At 53.0% G+C, this 20,265-nt stretch overlaps 1 protein-coding gene across 2 annotated transcripts in view; it reads left to right on the top strand.

Moving 5' to 3' along the window:
* HDAC4 (histone deacetylase 4) overlaps positions 1-20,265 on the top strand; it is a 252,546-nt gene that overhangs the window by 36,283 nt on the left and 195,998 nt on the right. For both annotated transcript variants that reach the window (XM_089543945.1, XM_089543942.1), the window contains exon 2: positions 13,717-13,835. In XM_089543945.1, the coding sequence (XP_089400071.1) occupies positions 13,817-13,835 (19 nt within the window). In that variant the 5' untranslated portion in view covers positions 13,717-13,816. The remainder of the gene's footprint in view (positions 1-13,716; positions 13,836-20,265) is intronic.

Raw genomic sequence — 20,265 nt, 5'->3', positions numbered from 1 at the left:
CGGAGTTTTCCACTACAGCCCCTCTTTCTCTCTTCCTTCTTCCTATCGCCTCCTTCATTCCCTCCATCACCGAGAGTGTGGCAACTGCTGTGCTTTCCTCTGCTTTTAGAACGTTCGCATTTGCATTTTGCATTGCAGGCGTCGAGTGAGTGCGCCCTCCCGCGTATTTGTTTCTCGAGGAGTGTTGCGAAGCTGAGGGAGGAGACAGGGGAGAGGTGCTCTCGAGCGGGGAAGGCAGCCTCCTTCGTCCCCACGTGAAGATGGCGCGCGCGCGCGCTGTTCGGCCCCTGCGTGAGTCCGGTTTCGCTTTGCGCAACACGACGCCGGAGGCGTTTAAAGATCCGCGCTTGACGCTGCAGCGCCGCCGCCGCTGTTGCTGGGCTGCCGACAGGGGGCGTCCTGTTGGAATTGAAGAGGAGGACGCGTAGAGACAGAGGAATGAGGAAAAAAAAAAGACAAGGGTCCGATATCAGGACCAGGTAGAGAGTGGGGAAAAGGGGAGCGTGGCAGTGCCGACGCTAGTGTAGTGTGGCCAGTGTGAGTTTGGACGGTGTGTAACGCCGCGAAAATGTCATGGAGGATTACGGCAATGGTCACTGAAGATGTGTAAACTGAAAAGGGGAGAGAGAGATGTTTATTTACAAGGCAGAGCAAGTGATGATTCTCTAGCCTGCTGTATACTCTGCACTGCAGAAAGGGGAGACGGGGACAGAAAAGAAAGGCGAACATAGACAAGCAAATGAGAGGAGGAAATGGGTACATCTTGGGTAGGAAATGCCTCGCACATGACGTACAGCCGCTGGTCTCTCCTACAAACTGCTTTCTTTTTTGTTACGGAACAGAAAGAAAAAGAAAGAGCTGTTCTAAGAGTTCCTGAAGAAGTCTCGGAGCAGTTCACGATGGTTTCGGCACCTGTTTCCGTCCGCCCGACGGTTTTGAGGGACCTCGCATGTCGTATCAACTTTGCACGTTTGCAGGTTCAGTTTCACGTTGTTCTTTCTCGCCACGCTCGTGTTTCTAGCTCTACCACTTCAGCCTGTATTATAATATGCCCAGCTTCTTTACGGTGCGGACGCAGTGCTTGTCTGCGCTTTCGCCCTTTCTTTTCTCCCACTCTGTGCGGCCTTCCTTCGGCCTTTTGCGTTTCTGTGCCGTTGTTTTTGTTTACCTCTGCCGGTAACTTTTTCAACAAACAGGCGCCCGAGGGAAAGACCTTCGCGCTTGTTGTTGCACTTGTCTGCCTCCCAGGCGTGAGCGTCCGTCGATGGTTGCTAGGCGACGTAACGAGGTTATTTATACCTGTTCGAGCCCTCGCGCGCTTTCGTGTCCACTTTATAAGCGTGCACCCGTATCCACACCGTTTTTGTTAAGCCTGCTTGGTTGTGTTCTTTCTTTTTTTTCTTTGCTGGCTTTCTCTCTCTCTCTCCCTGTGTCCCTTTCCTTCTTCGGGCTTGTTTACATCGGCCACCTACGCAGCTCTTTATGTCATGGCTGCTGCTACTCCGCCGCTGTCTGTGCAGTCTTTGCCGTTTGTCTCCGATTCCGTCTTCGAAGCGGCTTCCCGTGATCGCCTTGGCGTATTGAATATTTCAGCACGCAGCGCTAAACAAACTCAGCAACGTGTTTGTCGACGCAGGTACGCGTGTAAGTGTGCTGGAGGGAGTACGCAGAAAAAAAAAAATATGTCGAGGTGGGGTGGGGCTTTCTATGAGGAGGATTGTAAGCAAGTCCCTCTCAACCGATTGGGTTTGTTTTGCAACAAGAGTCAACGCATTTACGAGGCAAAGGAAGAAGCATGAAATCATGCTGCCACAAACGAGAGGACGTATCCCTGAACGAAGATGGAAACGAACAAACAACAGCGCGCGGTTAGTGCAGCTCTTACCCGTGAAATAAATATGGGAGGAATCGGGCTCGATTTGTTGGGTAATAATAGTGAATCGATGGCGAATAGCTTAGCCTTCGCTTTCTTTTCGAGGATGTACGGGTGTGAGTATGAGTGAGGAACGTTTATACCTTAGGGCATGTTGCGGGACTGGGAGTAGAGCCCCAACAGGCTTCGGCGCTGCTTCAGCCCGGCGAACGAACAGATGCCGGTCCTCCAGGTCGGGTGCGCCAAAGGCTCTTTCCCAGTCCGCTTCCGTTGGCACTGGTGTACGAGGGGTCGCGTGAATAGCATGGAAGACCTAGACGATGTGTTAGAGGTTTGCTAGGGCTGGACATTCAGTGCGATAGCGGGCTCGGTAAATACGGTGGAAACGAGAGAGGTAGGGGAAAGACCGCCTCGGCCCGTAAGAGGCGGCAGTGATACGGGGCAAAGGCGCAACAGGATGTTTGATATAGTACCTACCGGTACACGGGGGGTAAAATCTGTCGGAGGCGGGCCCTGCGGCGAATCAGATCGGTAGGAAAGAGCGCGAGCCCAGGCATGTTCCCGCTGATTGCCGTCGAGCAGAAATGCCGTAGAAAAATAGCGGCTGTGTTGCCTGTACCGGTGGTGTCTCCTCGCAAGCAAGCGCTTATAGCGTACTAGCGTTTATTAGTTTACTGTTAGTGTTAAGACAGCGTCCTGAATCTCTTTCTTCAGGTGCGCAGCAGTGACTTCCTCGGACTCAGGTCATTTGACTGAGCTTTTGTGTAGTTGGGATAATCAACCGACTTGCACAGCTGCTTGGTGCTGACAGAGAAAGTCGCAAACCACCGGCAGCTTGGCTCGCTAGGACAAGTGTCTTCATCATTGCGTCTTCTCCTTATGCAAGAGCTTGCAGCTGGTAAAGCATGGACGCAGCTGAAAAGGGAAAAAAAGAAGAGAAAGAGACAGAAGAGACACAAAAAGAAAGGAATACAAAGCCGGACGAAGCGTGTGTGTTGATTAGCGCAAAACACGGCGCCCTGTTTGCGCGCCTATAAACGGCAACGGGCGCGACCCCCGCAGGGGTCTGCACCGTGGGAACCGCTTGCCACGCCCGGAGACACGCGTGGCTGTTTTCTTCCCCTCTTCTTGGGCGACCGTATTCTCTTTCGTGCCGAGTCTTCCTGAAATAGGGCAGCGTGAGATGCGGGGCGATGCCACTCTGCACGTGCAGCTGGTGGGCCCTTTCTCCTTCATCGCCCCGAGATATGTTTAGCTGAAGACAGCGGGCGCGTTTGCTGTGTAGCTATATACTCCCCCCACTTGCAGCCTTATTTAGGGGCAAGTGTTGGTGTGAAACATCTGCTTCAAGTACCACTGGGAAGGTTGCTGGTCTGGGGATTACAGCCGTTCGAACCGCCTTAGAGGCTTAGATCCGCTCTACGATGGGCTTTAATTGAACATCGGTACCAATCGCGGGTGGAACGCCTAGACAGCGGGTGGTTGTCTGTCTGGGAAACATCTCACTATTAATTCGGCTTTCTTTGTGCACGTGCAGTGATGCTAAGTGCAGCCTTTCTGCCTGAAACAACGAAGAAATTGGTCTCTCGCGCATGACCTTGTACGACCGCGCCCTGCATGCATCAACGTTACGCCGATCTTGCTTCCCCGCACTGCTTAGGTGCATGGCGACGCAGCCAGTTTGTGGAGCCGAGATAATGCGCGCACACCTGTTCCGTGTAAACTTCTGGCATGTTCGAACCAAGCCTTCACAAGGTCAGTGTCCTGGCGTCATCTAGCATAGATCTGCCTCTGGGGCTGCCTGTTCGTTCTGCTGACCAGCGTGTACACTTCCAGAGGCGCGGCAGATTCGTGCGTGGGCCTTGTCATTCGCCGTTCGCCAATTTACTTGAAAGCCTCGCGTGCGTTTGGCGGCTTTGCGCCATTGCATCGGGACATCACTCGCTTGTGCCATTTTTTTCCCCGTTCTCAGAAGCGTCCGAGTTACACCGGCACGCGAGGCCCGTCATTGGGCGATGGCGCCCTAAGCGGACCTCATTTTCTCAGAATGACCCCCCCCCCCCCCCCCTTTTTTTTTCTCCGACACTGCGAGCATGTTAGCCAGTCGCAACCGTGTAGTGCCTCTATACGCTTTGCGCGCTTTGCCTTTTCTCTAACTGTTCGGCTTGCACGCTACCCGAACATTACAGAACTATAAATATGTGCAGTCCACTCCGCACGACGCAGTGCACACAGAGACACTAACCTGGAATCAGACTTCGCCTTTATTTTTCTCTGCTTCACGGGACCCTGGAAACAGCCAGCTTTAACCATCTCGTGATTTGCATAGCGCTGTGCGCCACTCTAAATTTGAGCTTCCCGGTGAATTGTCTCGCCACGATGTGCGGTCATGCAGCGCAGTACGGAAGTGTGTTGTAGTCGCGTTAACAGACACCGTTCTGTGAGGTTTCAGCATATCGGGTACAATGGTACAGTTTACGCAAAGCGCCGTTAGTGGCTCCACTGCTCCCGAAAAGCGCAGGAGTCGTCAAAGATAAAATTCTGCCGCTTCGGGATGAAGGCAGGTAAATTTGGCTCGTTATTACCCGCGGAGGCGCGTGCACTGCGTTTTTCCCGAAATAGTGAATAGCTGAGATTACTGAGAAGAGAGCGAGGGAACACATCTGTGACTACATTGCTCCTTTTTTTTTTTTTCTAACGGAAGGCGCTGCGTCGCCTTGACTGGACACTATAACCGGTCATTTCATACTTGAACCATTGTGTTTCTTATGTTGGAGTTAATGGTCCATCAATAATGTTCGCTGCTTATAAGGTACATTTGGTCGCTTTTTTTTTTTTCCTGGAAGGAAAGCTCCCTTATGAGGCCGTATGTATTTCGAGGCTGATTCTAAAAGTACATGGTATACAAGGCAGTGCTACAGCATCGTCCTGCGTCGTGTTCCCACGCGTTGATGCAGCAAGTGTTTCCTCGATGCGCTCAGGCTGCACCTGCTGCAGGCAATTGAACAACACGATGGCGATGGGTCGCTGGTGACAGCCGAAAAGCGCATGCGAGTCGTGCCATTTTCGCCGACTCAGCGCGGATTACGAAACTACGTTTATGTAGCGAAACTGGAAGCGGCGTCCTGATTCACCCCGAGCCCAGCGCCTCTTCATGAACCAACATTTATTCGGCGTAGTGTAAATTAATTGCCGCAAATGTGACGACTGTCGACATTGTCGACATCTCTGCGAGTGCTGCACCTGACAGCCTTCCCGCTATGCCATGCCTGTGGGGCAGGCCTCGATTATTTCTGCATGTATACGAAGAGCGGACGACCAGTGCGCCCTCTGTGGACGTAATTTTGGAAAGCTTTGAACCGGCATTGTGGAGTTACAATGTATCCAGCCTCTCAAATCGGGGTGGCCTTGCGTTGAGTTCGTTGTTCCGCAGCGGTGTGCGGAAGGTTGCGCGAATCGTACTGGCGCTCTGGCGGAAAGGAAAGGAAACAGCTGCACGACCACGCATGCTCTGCGCGTAGCCTGGCGCTGACATTCGGCCTCCTTTTATAGATGGCAATCACAGAAAAAAAAAGGAAGAGGCAGAGTTTAAGTCGGGGACTCTCTGGACTTACTTCGGCGGTGTTAATATCGTCGTTCTAGCTTACTGCTCCAATCTGATTTTTTTTTTTTTAGTCTTTTGCTTCTCACCTTATCACAGGCCACATTATAGAAGCGGAGCGCTTATGAAAAGGCGCGTAATGAAATCACGTCTTGCGGGTAGAGTGCGTGCACGCTCGCACTCACGCACTAATAACACTCGCTTGCCAACAAAAGCGCGCATGCGCAACTGACGCTGGCCCGTTGTTCGATCCGCACAGGAGCACACAGTCCAGCCGCGCGCTTTGTGCCCATATAGCGTGCGGCACTTGCAGTACACACGGGCTGAGCCCTGTCCGCTTTCCGGCTGGCTGTGGCATGCATGGCCCGTCTATAGATAGAACCCGATGCGGGCGGCGGACCTGTTTACCGCGTCGCGCGTGTTCGCCACTGGCGGCGGCTGTTTTCGCGGGTCGCATTTGTCCTCGCCTCCCTCCGGAACGGTATCCGCATGATTGGCTCGCCTCTGTGCGTGCCCGAGAGCAGGGATTGCACGAGCAGCCTGCTGCTTCCGTAACAGAGCGGACTGAGAAGCACCCCCCCCCCCCCCCCCCCCCCCCCTTCTTTGTGTCGCAGCTCCGATTGTAGGCATGACCGTCAGAGGCACGGTAGTGTCGGGCGGCACGAGCTGCGGACCGTTTCCAAACAAGCTAAAGGCCACACATGGCGCAAGTGGTCTATCTGTACACCTGCTGAGTTCGGCTTGCGTTGTGTGTGCACGCGCTTTCCAGTCTCCGCGTTGCAAGCTAGCGCTATTGTGTCAGAGTTCTGACGCTTACCGACGTTTTGTCAGCTTTGCAGCTCTGCCAACTTTCGATGCAACGGCTTATCGCAAACTCTTTCATCCATTTTTCTCCCCATCTCTCTCTCTCTCTCTCTCTCTCTCTCTCTCTCTCTCTCTGTGTGTGTGCACGCATGCGTGTGTGCACGAGGCTTGTTTTGAAGCGAAAGCTTCACTACGGGACCTCGGGTTTCAACCGCGGACCGTGCAAATTTGACCTTCAGCTGAGTTAGAGGTCAAACCATGAAAAAGAGAAAAAGAAATTGAATCAGTATCCATGGCTGAGAGCCGAACTCGCGGATGCGCGAACAGATCAGAGAGACCACTAGGCTATCGCCGCAGCCAATACACGTCGTGTTAAGAACAGCACCACACTCTCGCTCGGTGCATTGGGGAGCGTCGTCTTCATCAGCTTCCATCTGCTCCATCCCGCGGCACTGCCTGCTCACCGTCGTCTTCTACGTGGCAGAAATCCGTGTTTTCGCTCCGATTCGAATGTTGTAAACATTCCCTTTAGTTTGTTAATCGGCGACTCAGGACATGCCTTGGCCGGAAGCCGAAAAAAGAAAAGAGCGACAGAGATAGACCCGGATTGTACGCTATAGGGTGCCAGATTCAAATCTGTGTTTTTGTTTTCGAGGCGTACACAAATTCTCGTGTTGGCATCCCCCAGCAGTGAGAGCCCTGCTTAAATACATCTCACCGGAGCCTACGCATACCACTTATAGCGGCGTCTTTAACCTGAAGATACATAGTCTTAAAGGTGCACTGAAGAGGAATCTGAACTCGTCTTTCTGCCGAGGGAACTCGATCTACACGTTCCGAGAATTCTTAGAAACTTCGACGTATTGCCCTGTGTGGCCGATTTCCCTAATTAAATCGAATTAACGTCCGGCTCCCGCCTTTTTTTTTTTAATTCTCCCCGTACGGTGGGCGGAGTCGACCAACGCGTGGAGTGCCTTTCAGCCAGCTCCGTGGAGGCTTTGATTTCGCTTTATTTTGTTTTCTAGGTTTCCTTGAATAAATAGTTTCATTCGCAGATAATATAGCCGCAAAATAAGCCCCCAGAAATAAAAATACGCGCGGACTATTTCCTTCTACGGATTACTACGTATTACTACGCCGATGACAGAGCGGCAAGACGCCATGGGACTGAGTGAAAGGCACTCCGCGCGTTGGTCGACTGCGCCCATCGTACGGGGGGAATTTTAAAAAAAAATGCGGGAGCCGGACGTTAATTCAATTTAATTGGGGAAATCGGCCACACAGGGCAATAAATCGAAGTTTCTAAGAATGCTCGGAACGTGTAGATTGAGTTCCCGCGGCAAAAAAGACGAGTTCAGATTCCTCTCACCGCACCTTTAAGTGTTAGTGAAAACCAAATGCAAAACAAATCATGCAAATGCATTTTAACAAATACGGCGGCATAAAATGAAAAAAAAAAATAGAACAAAATATTTTGAGTATGCAGCGCCTGCTTTACACATGTAACTGAAATCTCCTTAAGTTATTGTTATTTTTCTCAAGTGTTATTTCTCACAAAGCACAAAGTGTTATTTCTCTCCACGCCTGTGTCGAAATAAAAAAAAAACAATGGGAAGAAGAAAAGTTAGGATAGTAGGTTAAATAGAAGTTGAAACTTATTTTGACAATTCTACGAGATCCAGGGATTCGAATCTATGAAGGTTGTAGGTGAAGTAAGCCTAGTTTTCTTGTGCTAGCTTTTAAAAAGGTGGCGTAATCGCCGATTAGAGCCGTTAGGATGTTCAGGCTTCTCCGCACCGCGCTGGAGAAGTGCGGGGAAGCTTGGTGATGACGTCATTGTTGCTGAGATATCAAATTCCTCTGCCTTCGCCCACATCCTGCCGTGTGACGTGCGATTCCGCCAAACCACGCTCCGCGGGCTTTGCCTGCGGTGCCGTTGGTTTTCCTTCTTCCAGCAAACGCTTCCGCGTTGGAAATGTGCCGCCGCAGTAGATGACGTCACATGGGGCCCCCTATCCGACGCTGTGCGGTGCGGAGAAGCCTGATCACCGCCGTGGGCTTCTTCGGCTACCGCGTCACCATTTCAAATGCTGGCACGAAGGACTTCGCGTGCTTTACCTTCAAGTTTTACGCATTCGACCCCTTTGAGCTCGGCGAATTCCGAAACCTCTCAGTGGCTCTTTAAAGAAAAAGTAAGCAGCGTTAAAAAACGACATGATATGCTGAAGAAAAAAAATACTTCAAATGAGGGGCATTAAAATATAGCATAAGAAAACATCACTTGCATTTTGTTTCTTTTCACGACATTAGTTGGTCCGGGAAGGTTTGTGGCTACTGTACTTTCTTGGACTCTGCGCGCGGCGCTTCCTCGAGATCATGCTGGCCTAGTTCTGGTTGAAGGGCTCAGTACATTAACGCGCGTTCATTTGGGCGCTGTGCCTAATGCGAGGCACTCCTCGTACGGCTCTCGTGCTTTGTCCCGCACAGAGGTTTCCTGGCATTTAGCTCAGCTCTTCTCTAGTCGATTCTCCTGCTGTGAAGGACTGCGTACGGGAGGCCTAGGCATGGCCCAAAAGAACTCTCTCCATCGACGAACACCAGAGACACTGTGTCTTTCTCAAAATTATCGCCCTGCTCCGTCAGCGAAGGTGATTGTGTGGAATGCAGCGGGCGCAACACAAAGACGTGCGAAATAGCCAGAGGGCAAAAGAGGAGAGGCCGCGCGCGGAGCCCAGCGCGACCACACGCATCCCTGCGGCCCGTTTTGCAGCGCGTCCCCAACTCCCCCCCCCCCCCCCCCCCCTTTGGCACAGAGACAGGCACGTTTGTGTGTGCGCGCATGCACGCCTGCAGACGGCCTTGTTGCGAGGGACGGTCTGTGGACTCGGAGAAGGCTAGGAGTTGGGTCTTTATTAAGGGAAGTTAACCAAAAAGAAAAGAGGGCCCCATGCCCTTGGAAAACAGACTGTCTCCCCGGGCAGCTGCTCTCTTCCGCTACTGAAGGAGGACTCCCTTTGTCCGTTGACGGCCAAGTTTTCGAATGCCGTGGTCGCGTGTCCAAGCCGCGGTTCTTGGAAGAGACCACCCCGGGTTCCGGCAAGAAGAGAGAGGACAGCCGTGACCCTCATAAATATGTCAACTTCGAGAGGAGTGCGTCTTCGGCTGAGCAATGAGCCCCGCGTTCGCGAGGAGGCCGGCACCCTGCGGCGCAGAGGGTAGGCCGGGACGCTCGCGGCAAAGAGAGTTTCCCGGAGTTCGCGGGCCCACAGGCCAGCAGTGTCTTGAAACGCAACGGCCTTACTAATGGCTCGAGGTGGCGAGGGAGGCCGGCAAGTTAGCACCAAGAGGGCTCCCAGCAGAGGAGGCAAGGAGGACACCGAAGAAAAAAGAAAGAGAGTCCTCAGAGAGACGCGTTGGGGACAGGGACAAAGGACAGAAGGAGAGAACGGGCAGAGACGGGCGAGGTGGACGGAAGCAGATCGCGCTGGTCTGGAGTCGGTGAGGCCGGACCCGAGGGCATCCGCTGCAAACTGACCGCCAGCCGAGACGCCCAAGAAGCCGGACGCCACAACCCGTCAGAGTACCACCAGCTGAGACGCCCAAGAAGCCTAACGCCACAACCCGTCACAGTCACCGAAACGTGGGACCGCCACCAGGCTGGGCGCCACCCCCGCCAGAGCAGCCGAGAGCGAGGCAGCGGTGACAGCGATGAGCGGAAGACAGCGGTGAGCGGAACTCCCAGTTTCACCTTCAGGCAGAGTGAGAATAAATTAGGTTGATTCGGAGGCGTTGTGTGTTGGCTCATTTCTCCTCGCTTCAGCAGAACCCGTAGATAGCAACAAACAACTGTGTTGCATTGTGACTGACCCCCGACAGGCGGGAACGTCACAAGTGGTGGCAGCGGTGGGATCTTGCTGAAGTTGTGGTGCGAGACATTCACCCTCGTACCCGAGGAGAAGGGGGCCAACATGTCGCTACAGGAATCACCGAGTCTTCACGAAGGGATGATAGGTGCTAATGAAATGCTGTTGGGAGCTGTGATTCCATCATTCACGGGGGGTGACAACGGTCCCAAGATAAGGGACTTTCTGCAAATTTTAGAGCAGGTCGGTAATCTGGGCGGATGGCAGGAGAAACAGTTAGTCGGGATGGCGCGCTGTAAGATGGTCGGGGCTGCTCTGGACTTTGCCTGGTTGGATGAAGAGGTGGCAGGCGTGACTTCGTATAAATCGTTTAAAGCGCTCGCGCTGAAACGATATGATACTGAGCCGGCGTGCAGGAAGTTTGAGAAGTTTCTAAGCGCGAAGCAGAACACTGATGAGAATGTACGCTCGTTTGCGAGCCGCTTGCGTAGGCTCGGAACGGAGGCTTTTGAGGACGTCGATGGCGATGACACGTCGAAGAGAGAAGCGAGGCGCGAAATCCTTAGGGAGCAGCTGACCTCTATTTTTCTGAATGGGCTCCGCGATCCGGTAAGGAGATTTGCTCTGTCACACGATCCCAAGACATTCGAAGAGGCAGTAGAGGTAGCGTCTAAAGAAGAGCAAATAGAGGAAGTGACGCGCACGAGCACCGCGACTGTCCGACGTGTAGAAAGCAGAGAGGAGAATGGTGATTTTAGTGAACGTCTGGATCGGCTGGAGAAGCTGCTCGAAGAGGTCCTTCGGATACGTGAGGGCCCTCCATCTGGGCAGGCGCGAGAATTGAATCGACGCGTCAAATCAATCGCCTGCTTCTCGTGCGGCAGGTTAGGGCACATCTCACGTTTTTGTCGTCTGCGTCGGGTATCGCACGGGCACATTTCAGGGCGCTTGGACCGCACCGAGCAGCGTAAGAAGGAAGGCGAGGGGAGCCCTGAAGGTATCAAGGAGCTAGATAAAACATCTACTGAGAGCCGTCCAGAGCGAGGGTGTTCAGAAGCGGCAGTGAGCCTATGCACGGACAAAGCAGAAGGAGTTCGCAAGCCAAGGGGGACCAATCGCCATTCAGACGCGCTCAGCAGCGCGGCGGACGCAAGGCTAACCGAGGTTCCCCCTGTGATTGAGCAAACCCGCCTGTACGAGGAGCAAAGGAAAGATTTGTCGGTGCTAAAATTGATAAACGAGTGCGACAGCTCAGAACGAAAAGAGTCAAGATTCTATCATTTGGATTCTCGTGGTTTGCTGCGTTTCAGAGACAAAGCGCACGGTGCCTCAAACCGAGTAGTTGTCCCTTTGCTAATGAGGAGTGAAATTGTGAGGTTATGCCACGATATGGAAGGCAGAGGACATTTAGGATTTCAAAAGACCCGCCGGGCGGTTAGCAAAGGTTATTTCTGGCATGGACTGAGACAAGATGTTGCAGAACACTGCAGAAACTGCCAGTGGAGAAAGAAACCGAGGGTGAGCGAATTGCATGGACCACCTCCTGATCTTAGTGTGACTTAGGGGAAGTCTGGGAGTTGCCACGACCTTTGAACTGTGCTCATGATTTCTGCGGTTGCGTGTTTTACATATAGAGTGCGGAATTGTCCACCGTGTGAAATTTACTCCTCTGCCTGGGGGGACTGAGGGTCCGCCCACATTGTGCCGTGGTGTGAAAGCAGTGCTTGTGCGCGAAGACGATGTTTAGCAGTTTTGTCGTACTCGAAAGGACTGCTGCCATAAGATTGAGTTGCGAACTTTGCGACGTACTGTTGGTTGTGAAAGTGCGGTGACCACAAAATTTTCATAGAAAATTTCTTTATAAGAAGAGGGGGTTGTGAAGGACTGCGTACGGGAGGCCTAGGCATGGCCCAAAAGAACTCTCTCCATCGACGAACACCAGAGACACTGTGTCTTTCTCAAAATTATCGCCCTGCTCCGTCAGCGAAGGTGATTGTGTGGAATGCAGCGGGCGCAACACAAAGACGTGCGAAATAGCCAGAGGGCAAAAGAGGAGAGGCCGCGCGCGGAGCCCAGCGCGACCACACGCATCCCTGCGGCCCGTTTTGCAGCGCGTCCCCAACTCCCCCCCCCCCCCCCCCCCCCCCCCCCTTTGGCACAGAGACAGGCACGTTTGTGTGTGCGCGCATGCACGCCTGCAGACGGCCTTGTTGCGAGGGACGGTCTGTGGACTCGGAGAAGGCTAGGAGTTGGGTCTTTATTAAGGGAAGTTAACCAAAAAGAAAAGAGGGCCCCATGCCCTTGGAAAACAGACTGTCTCCCCGGGCAGCTGCTCTCTTCCGCTACTGAAGGAGGACTCCCTTTGTCCGTTGACGGCCAAGTTTTCGAATGCCGTGGTCGCGTGTCCAAGCCGCGGTTCTTGGAAGAGACCACCCCGGGTTCCGGCAAGAAGAGAGAGGACAGCCGTGACCCTCATAAATATGTCAACTTCGAGAGGAGTGCGTCTTCGGCTGAGCAATGAGCCCCGCGTTCGCGAGGAGGCCGGCACCCTGCGGCGCAGAGGGTAGGCCGGGACGCTCGCGGCAAAGAGAGTTTCCCGGAGTTCGCGGGCCCACAGGCCAGCAGTGTCTTGAAACGCAACGGCCTTACTAATGGCTCGAGGTGGCGAGGGAGGCCGGCAAGTTAGCACCAAGAGGGCTCCCAGCAGAGGAGGCAAGGAGGACACCGAAGAAAAAAGAAAGAGAGTCCTCAGAGAGACGCGTTGGGGACAGGGACAAAGGACAGAAGGAGAGAACGGGCAGAGACGGGCGAGGTGGACGGAAGCAGATCGCGCTGGTCTGGAGTCGGTGAGGCCGGACCCGAGGGCATCCGCTGCAAACTGACCGCCAGCCGAGACGCCCAAGAAGCCGGACGCCACAACCCGTCAGAGTACCACCAGCTGAGACGCCCAAGAAGCCTAACGCCACAACCCGTCACAGTCACCGAAACGTGGGACCGCCACCAGGCTGAGCGCCACCCCCGCCAGAGCAGCCGAGAGCGAGGCAGCGGTGACAGCGATGAGCGGAAGACAGCGGTGAGCGGAACTCCCAGTTTCACCTTCAGGCAGAGTGAGAATAAATTAGGTTGATTCGGAGGCGTTGTGTGTTGGCTCATTTCTCCTCGCTTCAGCAGAACCCGTAGATAGCAACAAACAACTGTGTTGCATTGTGACTGACCCCCGACAGGCGGGAACGTCACACTGCTACGATTATTTTCGCCGGCAACAAATCAAGCTCTCTACAGCTCGGTGTTCACATGCCGCCGTGAGACCTGAAGTAACGCTCTTGTAGGCCTTGGCAGCGCAGCCTTTTAGTTAGCCTAAGTGCTTCTGTATGCGGCCTAGATCCGCCGGTTACTTTTGCTCTGGACGCTGTCAAGTTACGTAGAAGTGCGGGGTCGCCGTGTCATGGTTTTTCCTAAATGTCCGTGCTCGCTACTAGGTCGGCTGTTAGCGTTATATATCCGAGGAAGTGTGTGTTGGCGCCGCTGGCGGGCTCGTTGACCTGTCCTCCCTCTTTCTCTCTCCCTCTCCGCAGTGGCGTCTTGCGGAGCCGATGAGTGCAGCGCAGCGTGGTGCGTAGTCGTGGCGCGGCCGCAGCATCTGCCCCCGGGCGGAGCCGGCGGCTACGCGTGGCCATGGCGGAACCCACCAAAGGTGAGGGAAGCCTGCACAGCTCTTCCACAGCTGATCGACATCCCAGCTGAGCCACGCACGGAGGTGGCTGGTTATGGTGCTCGGCTGCTGACCCGGATGACGCATTTCGAGGGACTGTGCGATGTAGTCGAAATTATCCGGAGCCCTCCACTACGGCGTCCCTTATAGCCTGAGTAGCTTTGGGACGTTAAACCCCCATAAAACCAAACTAGTAAGTCATGAGAGACGCTTCCCTTTCATAGCTTACGCGAAATGAACTACGGATGCATGCCCCTCTCCCTCTCGAGGGACGTGCCTCCTCGCCCGACGCAGCCTCGGTACCGACGGGCGCCGCCGATTGACAGGACAGGAAAAAATTGACAGGACGGTTACGACCGGTGCTCTAGAGATTTATCGACTGTTAAGGTATTTGTACTTTAAGATATGTTGGGGTAGAGAATATGAGGGCGTCCTGACATATCTATATTCTAGGGCGCTCTTTTCAGTTTTCGAAACATAATCGCTTTTTGATTATAGGTCTTCTCTCCAGTACGCCGTTCTTCGTTCTAGAAGCGCAGCTCCGCCGTTGATACTATCTTGACAGTATCATCCGATGATAGCTCGCAACAGAACCCTCATGATCCTATTCACGGGCGGCGCGTTTCGCAGCGGCTGTCGCAGATGGACGGTGCTACATTCCACCACTCTCGCCACATCCTTCCTCCTCCTTCCACGGTAGCCACGTTCCCGATGGCTACCGTGGTACGCCTTCCTACAGTCTCGTCATAACCTCCTCATCTTACCCTCTCTTCTTTCCATGGCAACGCTGCTTCTAGGGTTAATACCCTTTGGCCGGTTCCCATGGCAACCAGGTACCAGGTGCACCCACTTCACACTGTCTCGCCACACGTTCCTCCTTTCACGGTAACCACCTTCAGGGCGGTTACTGTTGTAACTATCCTCTGGTTAAGCCCCCCCCCCCCCCCCCCCCCCCGGAAAATGATGATCATAGGAAAACAGGAGCGCAAATATGCATAAATTGCACAGGTTATTCGAGAGCTTGGCACTGATAAAGTGTTCGTAATATTTAGTTACAGTCAGCGCGAGCATATTTGAAGTTGCATATTGGTGTGATCATAGCCAGCATTAACTGGCTTCAAAATGCTGGGTTGCTATGCCCACGCACATAACTTGCCGTCTCCTGATGTGATTAAGTGAATGACGCTGCAGGAAGTCGGAATATGTAATCAATTACTTAAATTACTCTCACATGGCGCATGCGCAAATTACAGGGCGAGTGTTCTGAAGTAGCCGCACTTCTCTATCATCACTACGCCTGGTTGGCGGCTATGGACTTTCCTCTCGCGCGACTGATGATAAGACCTTGCATGCGGTTGCAGGCGGTGTTGCCTCAAGTGCTCTCGCTCGTCCTACTATGTTTAACTACGTTAAAACCATGCCGTTTCTTTTTCTCGCTTTTCGCTTCTCGGGAAGAAAATTGGCTGTGGCTTAACTCAGTTATGACTGGATGTGCGTAGCAAGAGGTACGGTTAATCTTATTGTTTAGCTTGGTTATCTCCACGGTTACATCATTATCGTTTAGCCTCAGTGTTTATCAGTGTTTAGGTTTTGTTGTGACATGTCGTTAAGTTATTGTGGAGGGGCAAGCGTCGAAGGCGCCCCTGAGTTTTCACCAGCTAGGCCTACCTGCTTTGTATCGCTTGGCACGAAATGGGTCAGGGAGGCGATCTTTGGCACCGTTCGCTCGTATTAGATCCTTACTTGTTCTCATAATTCACACTGCTTGCAGCACGCCGTAGCAGAGGATCGAAAAACCCTCTTCGCTTCGGCAGACTCGCCAAGTGATCCACGCAGCCATGGCACTTGCGGCCACATAGAGCTGCTTCGAGCCCACGTGCTGGTCACGTGCCGTACACTGGCCTGCTGGATGTTTGAGCGATTCGAGGCGTTTTCTTTCGTCACCGGCGCGTATTGGCGCATCGCAGTCCTGCCCTTTCATTTCGAAATTCCGTGGAGTATGGGCACGTGAAAGGCAGGCGCCCAAGCTGGAAGGGCATCCCTCAAGGTTTTCCGCGATCTGGGGTCGCGCTGCGCGTTATCCGGCGCACAGATCGTGGCCCGCGAGCGCCTGATAAGGGGCGGCCCCCGCCAGCGAGGCGCCGCTGTGCACTCGATGAAGGTTCGCCTTACTGCTGAAAGCAAAAAAAAGAAGCAGAGAAATGCGCTATCTGCTGTACGCTCTGCGTTACGGGAATCGGTTCGTGCTATTTCCAGACCGTATGTGGGTGTGCGTGAGGAGGGGGATCTCGGGGAACACTCTTGCGCGTATAATCTGAGCCGCATGTGTGCGTGTTTGTGTGTGCACGAGTGCGCCTTTGATGCCGCGTGACGCGATAGCGGCAATATCCTGTCTTGCGTGGCCGAGGGGGATCGAGCGAGGACGGGGAGCGCCCGATTGCGGACCCTGTTGCGCAAGCTTCTCCGTCGGCCACTCGAAAGCCATCCATCACATCCCTTCCCTGGAGCGGATCGCTGTTGGACGCGAAAACAAGCCCACTTATCTGCATAAACAGTGAATCGGCACAAAAACTTGACATTGGCAGTGACCCGCTTGCGCGGGCACTAGGTCGGGCTCCCTCGTGCTTGCGCATCGCTCCTTTTGAGCCCATATTTGCGAGCGCTTGCTATGCAGTGCGTATACCGTGGCTGACTTTACCTTGAGAATGAGTGCTTGGCCCGTTGGCTGTATGTATATGAGCGGCATGAGCTCTTTGTTCTGAACTGTGAACAGATTAACGGGGTGCTTTATCAGCACTACTTGTGTCACAGTGAAGGAAATGTGGAACTCCAACCATAGACCGCCTTGCAGCGCGCGCTCGTTCATGCGTGTGTGCGTACGCGCGTGTAGATGTCTCTTAGGTTGCACTGAACATTACACTAATATTATAAGATTGTTATGGAATTTGCTGCATCGTTACTTGTTACATTGGAGCGCTATTTTAACGTTAAAAATTAAATTAACAAATAACGTTATATATGTTGTCTCATAAAAATGAATGCAAAATGTTGTGTTTATGCTATGTTCGAAACGTTGTTATAATGTCGAAAATTAGCAAATAGTTTCACATGTTTTATCGTTAACATTAGTTTAATAATGTTGACGACAATAGTGCTGAATAATATTTCACCCATAACTGTAGAACATCATTACAAATATATATCAAGCATTGCGGTTGCATGTGCTGACGGCAAGTTGCATGTGCTCATTGCGATGTACTGTAGAACTCGACTCGACCTCGTTGTTGGTCCTTGCAAAAACGTTGTGTGCCTTCACGATTGTCAGACCCACATTCTCCTGCAAGGTTACTTTACCATTTTAGAGCAATTCGCATTTGTGTTGTTTAAATGTCTATGTAAGGTTAGGGCAAGGTTATTCCGTGATTCATTTCTAATTATTTCAAGAACATTACAAGAAAAAAGGACAAAACAAATAAGTAACATTGTGTTGTGTGGTTGTGCTGGCAGCCGGCGAATAGGACAGCCTGGCAACTGAGGTAGCGAACAAAGCACTAATAGTTCTCATGGCGAGGGTAGGCCTACTTGCTTTGAGTGTTACCAGGCCAAGAGAGAGGAAGAGTGGGCGTTGCGGCTCTTAACGTGTACAGTCAAAGCCTCCTAGGAGGCTTTGGTACAGTCCGGTCGGTGGCGTGGTGAGCGGCGACAGTTTGAGTACTACGCTAGCGCTGCCGAACATAACTCAGTGTTGTAACGTATCGATGCTGCCTGGCATGTGTGCGCGCGCTCACCCGAAAATGCACCGTTGCACGCAACTTTAACCTTCAAATTAATAATTTTCACGTGGAAGTTGTTCTTGCAAATAGCTCCTGATCGGTTAGGTTGGCAATGGAAGTCGTTCAGCCTGTGTCTCCTGTCGCCGAATACTAACTACTGGCACGTCCTGGCTCGAGCGTGTACTTATACCTTTCGGAAAGTGCCTCAAGCGTGCACTCGTCGCGAGCGCATCGCTATCTCATCTTGGGCTGGTGATAGCGCAGTCTTCGAGCCAGTTTTATCTGAAAAGGCCGACGGCGTGTTGCAACAGGGTAAGTGAAGAAGCGGTGCATCTTCGTCAGCTCACAGCAAGCGCAGGCCACGGAGGCATAAACCGCACGCGGTTCCTGTTGTCCTTGCAAGCAACACTTGAACAGCTATCGTTTTATAGCGATACATGTAGGGGCACCACTCGGGGCTGAATGACTTCGGCGTTGCGTTTTGCGTGTCTTTGTGTCGCGTGTGGAAATTCACGCGTTAACCTGCTGCCCGAAAGCAGTTAAAGCGGAAGCTTGGGCGAGTTGGTACGACATTTTCCTGAATAACAGCGCGAACTTGGACGAGGACAGAAGAAAGACACAAGGACGGGCGAAGGCAGTGCCGTTCAGGTGAGGCTGTCGGGGACATGCGGCCCCGAGAGAAGGCGCTGCAAAGTAAACTTGGTCAGCCAAGTGGTACCACAGGTGTTAAACCAGGGAAGACGCGCGGGACAGGCGTTCGCCTTCTGTTTTCACCACGAAGGAGAGAACACGAAGTAACCGCAACCATAGAGCAGATGCCTCTCGATCAGAACCGTTGACCTCGGTGCGCGCTAAAGGAACGTCACCACGCCTCCAGTCGTTTGGCGCCACAAAAGCCAGACGGTCGGTCGCGTCGAATCCGTTACGGTTATTTTGGTTGTGCCCGCGCGCTCAGTGACGCAACCCGGGGCGTTGCAAAACGGCGCCTCGGGACTCCGTGGCCTTGTCCCGCGTGCGTTCGTTTCTGCGAGGAGCGAAAAAAAAAAAAAGAGAAATACGGGTGACAGCACGCGTCCTCGCCGCGTTTAGAAATGGTCTGTCTCCCCCTTCGTGGCTGGATTGCTGCTGCGGGGCGCAAGACACGGGGCCGCTGGGCCACGGTGCGACGCCGCCGTGGAGCAGAAGGGCAGCGTGCCTGACGCTGAGGGCGTCTCGTCGGCGACGGCGACGCGCCGCCTGTTTGGGCCGAATGCGAGTCTATTTTCTGCGATATTCCGCGCGAGCGTGTGAAAAGTGGAGGCACGACGTGCTGGTGCCACCGCCGATTCCGCAGCCGGCAGTCGTATTAGTAGCGCCGCAGCTGCGGGATGCTCTCTCGAAGTGGATTTCGTGCCTTTATTACAGTGTCGTGCTATGCGAAACGAACGTGGAGCCTCAGTCTGCTCACCAGCATCTCACAGATCTTGGCTCGGTCTTGGTCTTTGCGAAGACCAGACGAAAAATAGCCCTGTTGTCGAAACGTTTGTAAGCGGACCGAGGGTTACCTGTCAGCCCTTGTCTATTTTGTGCTGACAACAATGCTATCTTTCTTATCTACCGAGCGTACTGCAGTGTGTCACAGGAAGGAGGAGGATTGTTGTTGGGCAGAGGAGGAGGAGGGAGGGAGGGATCGGAGACATATGAGTCCTCTAGTAGTCGCTTTCTACTCTTGAACGTCGAGGAAGCTCAAGATGGTCGAAGTAAACCCGTAGCCTTCTACCATGCACCCCTCATAGCCTGTGCGCGTGCTTCGGGGTGTTAAACACAAACAGAGGATAAATTACTGTGTTGCAAAATATTAGTGAGTGTATCAATTAAGTTACAGTTAATAGAGGGGGAAAAGCGTTGTTGGCCTTCTCTCCTCTTTCACGATATACACAACTGCAGTGCAGCGTCAAAAGAAGACTCGGTTGCATGCACTCCTAGTCTGCTTCCTGTTACAGAGACTGCGTTAACTGCCGGCTGTTTACATGCGTGGACGGCGAGAATCGCGCTGCCGGATGATCAGGCGGGTGCCCGTCTTGGCACGCTGCTGGGTCGGCAAGGGGTGCCGACGTCCGTACAGTGAACATGCTTCGCTTGGACGGCGGCCAACGAGGAAATCCCTATAGCATCGAGAGGCGCTGATCGGTCCAGCCATACCACCGCAGCCCGGTGTGTATATCGGGACGCTGTCAGCGCGTGTCAAGCACTGCGCTTTCTCTTCTCTCTAGCTGCCTCTTGCATCCGCTTTGCGGCGCCGGTCCGACTGCTCGTTCGGATTGTGCGCTTTCTTTTGCGCCCGCTTACATCGGCCGCGGGGGCCTAGCGGCGTTCTGCCTTTCTCGTCGAGAGGTCGCGAGTTTGAGGTTTCAGAAAGAAAGAAAGAAAGAAAGAAAGAAAGAAAGAAAGAAAGAAAGGAAGGAAGGAAGGAAGGGAGGAAGAAAGAAAGAAAGAAAGAAAGAACGAAAGGAAGGAAGGAAGGAAGGAAGGAAGAGAAGGGAAGAAAGAAAGAAGGAAAGAAAAAAAGAAAGAAAGGGAGGAAGAAAGGAAGAAACAAAGAACGAAAGGAAGGCAGGAAGGAAGGAATAAAGAAAGAGAGAGGGAGAAAAAGAGACTGA

This window comes from Amblyomma mixtum, chromosome 5 (assembly GCF_055824585.1).
Source record: "Amblyomma mixtum isolate Tamu chromosome 5, ASM5582458v1, whole genome shotgun sequence".
In the NCBI taxonomy this organism is placed as follows: Eukaryota; Metazoa; Arthropoda; class Arachnida; order Ixodida; family Ixodidae; genus Amblyomma; species Amblyomma mixtum.
The sequence above is the reverse complement of the archived record's forward strand: the minus strand, read 5'-3'. Positions and strand labels throughout refer to the sequence as shown.